Here is a 4,692-nt window from a genome sequence, read left to right on the forward strand (position 1 = left end):
CCTTTGCCCTCCGGTCCCGGCGGAGCCCAGCCCTGCGCGCCCCCAGGCCGGCGCGCCTAGGGGCCTGTCCCCAGGAGCGCGGCCCAATGGGTCGCTGTGGGCCCGCCCCCTCGCGCGCTGATTGGCCGCCGCCGCGCTGGCCTCGCCTTATTAACAAGTTCTCTGGGGAACAGCGGCCGGACCCGGAGCCGGCTAGTGCGCCCGGGAACTCGGCCTGCGCGGCGGCGGCAGCGGCAGGGAGCCAGGCCCAGCGCGCCAGAGCTGGCTCTCTGGGGGGGAGGCGAGAGGCGCGCGCGGGAGGGCCCGCCGGGCTAGGGCCCCGGGCGCTCCCAGAGGCCCGCCGCGCTCCCAGCCCGCCCGAAGCCCATGCCTGGCGGCTGGCTTGTGCTACGGCAGGAGGGCGGGCCCGGCTCTGCATGGCCCCGGCTGCTGATATGACTTCTTTGCCACTCAGTGTCAAAGTGGAGGACTCTGCCTTCGGCACGCCGGCGGGGGGAGGCGCGGGCCAGGCCCCCACAGCTGCCGCGGCCACGGCGGCCGCGATGGGCGCAGATGAGGAGGGGGCCAAGCCCAAAGTGTCCCCTTCGCTCCTACCCTTCAGCGTGGAGGCACTCATGGCCGATCACAGGAAGCCTGGGGCCAAGGAGAGCGCACTGGCGGCCTCCGAGGGCGCGCAGGCGGCGGGCGGCTCCGTACAGCCGCTGGGTGCCCGGCCCGGGTCTCTAGGCGCTCCGGACGCGCCCTCCTCGCCGCGGCCGCTCGGCCATTTCACCGTGGGAGGACTCCTCAAGCTGCCAGAGGATGCTCTGGTCAAAGCCGAGAGCCCCGAGAAGCCCGAGAGGACCCAGTGGATGCAGAGCCCTCGCTTCTCCCCGCCCCCAGCCAGTGAGTAGCCAGAACTCAGGCAGCCAGGGAGGGCGCGGGAGGGTGTGGGACCGAGGGCGCCAGGCCGCGCGCCGGCGCCTGCTTGTCTCGGGCGCCTCTCGTACCTGCAGCTGGGTACCTGGAGGCCGAGCTGCCCAGGCGTTGGCGGAGATGCCGGGTTTTAGCCTCTTCCCACCCCACCCAGTTAGAGACCTGGCTGTGGCCCAGCTCGCGGTCCGTTTTCAGGGCTCTATGCCTTGGCGCGGTGACGCTGCCTTAGAAGTTCACTTGTAGGACGCTGGTACCCGGGCACCCTCTTTTCCTGCCACTGCCAGCGACCCCGGGAGTCCCTGCGGTCCCGTCTGACCCGAAACTCTGATACTTGTCTTGACCCCAAGGGATGGGTCGGTGTGGCGCGGACATCCTGACCCTTGGGCGGAGTTTCACTTTCTCATGGAGGAAGCCTGCTGCCCCTCTCATTGAAGGTACCTCCAGCGGAGAGGTGCCGAAGTTCTTACAAAACTCCGTCCTCCCCATCAATTTTGAAGCCAGTACTTGGTGCTTTAGGCGGTTGGACGATTTAGGGGAAGGGGGCACTAAATTTCCCGAGCAGGGGGCGGGGCCCCAAGGCAGTTGGGGACGGAGCCCTCTCTAATCTTGCCTGGCGCTCGCCAACGTCGCGGACTGGATGATCCAAACGGACTCCAGCAGCTCCAGGCGCGTTCCCGGGTGGTTCCAAGGCCTCGCGGGCCCCTGGCTTTGCCCAGCGAACAGTCTCGGAGATATTTCAGGAGCACGGGAAATTCCCAAGTTTTCCTCGTTTCCTCCGATTATTTTGCGCGGCATAATAGCAGCACGAATTCAATGGCGTGATGCTGAGGAATGATTTTTATCTGGGGATTAAACGTCTTTGAAAAGCCAGCCCCTCCCTGGGCCTAGTGGCCAGAGAAGGTGGCCTAGTGCTGGGCTGTCGCTGCTGAAGAGACTTAGTTTCCCTCGGCGCCCGCCTCTCCCTCAGCCCAGCGGAAAGTGAGCCCCGGGCCAACTGCTTCCCGCAGAGGCCTCCAACGGGGAAGAGGGGGGATGTTAACCCAGGATTTCGTTTGACTCACATCCTAGTGGCTGGAGAACCCAAAGGATCGTTTTGTTTTGGGTGTTTTTATTTTTTAAAGCACGAAAACAATGCGTAGTTGGGCAAAACCCGCATGGTAAAACATCCTCAATTTTGATTCATTTTTCCGTGAGGAAATCCTGCTGTGGAGGAAAAGCATCCTTCCCAGGACTTGAGAACTTGGCTTAGGGCCTTGGATCCTGGAACCCCAAAGTCAAGGCGATTCCCATTTTCCTGGGAGTAATTGGTTGTGTGTTTTCTAAGGCGGTAGTGAGTGCTGTAGCAGGGCCGGGTGCACACAGCAGCCCAGCGCCTGACCTGGGTCTGGCTGTGCCTCTCTGCTCATCCTCGAGGTGTATTTGAAAACCAAAAGGAGAGTTGGGCACCATTGGTCTTTGCAAACTGAGTCACAAGCTGTGTCCCCACCTACCTCTATCCTATAGTTTAAGTGAGGCCCAGGGCAAAGGCCCCACAGGTGAGAGGGAGAGGCCCAAGAGAAAACTGAGACAGTCTGGAGGAACCCGGTTGATATGAAGAGGCTTCTTCACTGCCCCAAGTGGCTCTTTACATACTTAGGTGGCCAAGTGTGACCTCTGTGATGGCCAGGATTCTCCACCTTTGGTTTGTGGAGTCCTGTCCGTGAAGCCCTGTAGGAACCTGCTGTTCCAGGGACAGTGGGATTTGGAGACACGGGTTCTATGCCACACTGCGGCCTAGCCCGAAGCTGAGCGCTTGGTAGACACAGATAAATGCTTGGCCAAGCATGAAACTCAATGTGACCTTGGGCTGCTTATGGGCCTCTTTCTGCACATGCCATCGTCTGTATTAATACCTCCTTCCTTCTGTGCTTGGCATGGGAGGAGGCCCTGCTGAGAACTGCTTCCTAAGCTGCCTTTGAGCATAAAGGTGCCCAGCTCTGTTCTGGCCTTGAACGTCGTGGGCATCGCCATGAATGTGAGTTTCTTTCATCTAGAATCTTAGTTTACTAATTTGCACAAAGTAGACAAGAGCTTCCTTGCGGGGTTGCAGTGGGCTTCTGAGGAAGCATTTTCAAGTACCTCCCCTAGGGTCCAGCACCAAGGCACGTGGCGAAAAGCAGTAGCTAACCTGGGTATTGACAATTATTACTACTTTATGGGCTGATCCTGCTCCAGCGCCGCTGTCTTAACCCCCTGCCTGTTTTTCCCACGGCACCCTAGGGCGGCTGAGCCCACCGGCCTGCACCCTGCGAAAGCACAAGACCAACCGCAAGCCGCGGACGCCCTTCACCACCGCGCAGCTGCTGGCGCTCGAGCGCAAGTTCCGCCAGAAGCAGTACCTGTCCATCGCCGAGCGCGCCGAGTTCTCCAGCTCGCTCAGCCTCACCGAGACGCAGGTGAAGATCTGGTTCCAGAACCGCCGCGCCAAGGCCAAGAGACTGCAGGAAGCAGAGCTGGAGAAGCTGAAAATGGCGGCCAAACCCATGCTGCCGCCCGCCGCCTTCGGCCTCTCTTTCCCTCTGGGCGGTCCTGCCGCAGTGGCCGCCGCGGCGGGTGCCTCACTCTACAGTGCCTCTGGCCCCTTCCAGCGTGCTGCGCTGCCCGTGGCACCTGTGGGACTCTACACGGCTCACGTGGGCTACAGCATGTACCACCTGACATAGGTGGCCCCAGGGTGGCTCACCTGTGTACCAGCTGATCCCTCCAGCCCGTCTTCTACAGCAGCAGGAGTCCCGGGGTGGGGCTCCCCTGTTCTGCACCACCTGCCCCTTCCCTTTACTCCCCACGCTGCTCCCATTTCCCCTGGTTTCTCCCTGAGTTCACTCTCATTCATGTCTGATCCCCTCGGAAAAAGTGGCTGGAAGGGTCCTTCGTTCTCTTCCAGAATCTAGATCTTCACCTTGGAGTTACAGGTGGGGAAACTAAGGCTGGAGAGGCTGCGAGATGTGCCCAGTGTCCCCAGCAGACTGAGAAGCAGAGGTTGTGACTCCTGCAGAGCTACTTCCTGCCCTGACATCAGGCAGGAAAAGCACAGAGAAATTAGTGTTGAGGATTCAAAATGAGAACAGTTTGAAAGAGAGAAGAGCCTCCCGGGGAGATGGACCCCGGTTCCTTCCATTGAAAATCTTAAGAGCTTCAGCAGCCAAACATTGCTTTGGGGGCAGGGCATACAGATGCGTTGCAAAGGTAGGTTGAAGGGACTTCTCTTACCAGTGCCAGAAAAATATTGTAAAATTAAAAAAAAAAATCTGTTTCTATTTAACAGTTCATTCTCGTGGCTCTTAAGCCTCCCTTTGGAAGGGAGTCTGTGTACTATGTAATATACTGTATATTTGAAATTTTATTATCATTTATATTATAGCTATATTTGTTAAATAAATTAATTTTAAGCTACAAGAAAATATCTGTTTGCTATTTTAGTCCTGTATTTTAATATTACTTCTTGTCTTTTCACACACAACAATTGCCTTTCAGTTTGATGATAGTTTTATACCAGCAACTTTCAAAGGCAACAACAGGATCTGCAGAGATGGGGGGGTATCTCTGGAACACACAGGACAGATCTGCATTAGCAAAGTCAAGTGGAGAATTGAAGCAATTACCTAGGATAATTAGGCTCAATTTTCCAATTCACTTTAAGCTGAAATCGACACTTGCTCAGGCGACCCATAACCGACTCTTTCTTTTTTCCTCCCCTTTTAACCTGTCTGTGAAAACAAAGTGAATCGCTCAAATGGT

General features: G+C 57.5%; 1 protein-coding gene across 1 annotated transcript; it reads left to right on the forward strand.

The window, feature by feature from the left end:
* The first annotated feature begins 201 nt into the window (after positions 1–201).
* Msx1 (msh homeobox 1) lies at positions 202–4,221 on the forward strand. The gene is made up of 2 exons (XM_046423735.1): positions 202–885; positions 3,175–4,221. Exons 1-2 carry the CDS (start codon positions 417–419, stop codon positions 3,615–3,617), a joined length of 912 nt encoding a protein of 303 aa, XP_046279691.1. The 5' UTR covers positions 202–416; the 3' UTR covers positions 3,618–4,221.
* The last annotated feature ends 471 nt before the right edge of the window (positions 4,222–4,692 follow it).

This window comes from Marmota monax, unplaced genomic scaffold, assembly GCF_021218885.2.
Source record: "Marmota monax isolate L192 unplaced genomic scaffold, Marmota_monax_Labrador192_F-V1.1 WCK01_AAM20220418_F8-fsc00009, whole genome shotgun sequence".
NCBI lineage: Eukaryota > Metazoa > Chordata > Mammalia > Rodentia > Sciuridae > Marmota > Marmota monax.

What these genes read in the sequence shown, in the direction of transcription:
- Msx1 (XM_046423735.1), top strand. Translation starts at nt 417, where the DNA reads ATGGCCCCGGCTGCTGATATGACTTCTTTGCCACTCAGTGTCAAAGTG. An exon ending in CTTCTCCCCGCCCCCAGCCA is followed by an intron (nt 886 to 3,174) that starts GTGAGTAGCCAG and finishes ACGGCACCCTAG; the next exon opens with GGCGGCTGAGCCCACCGGCC.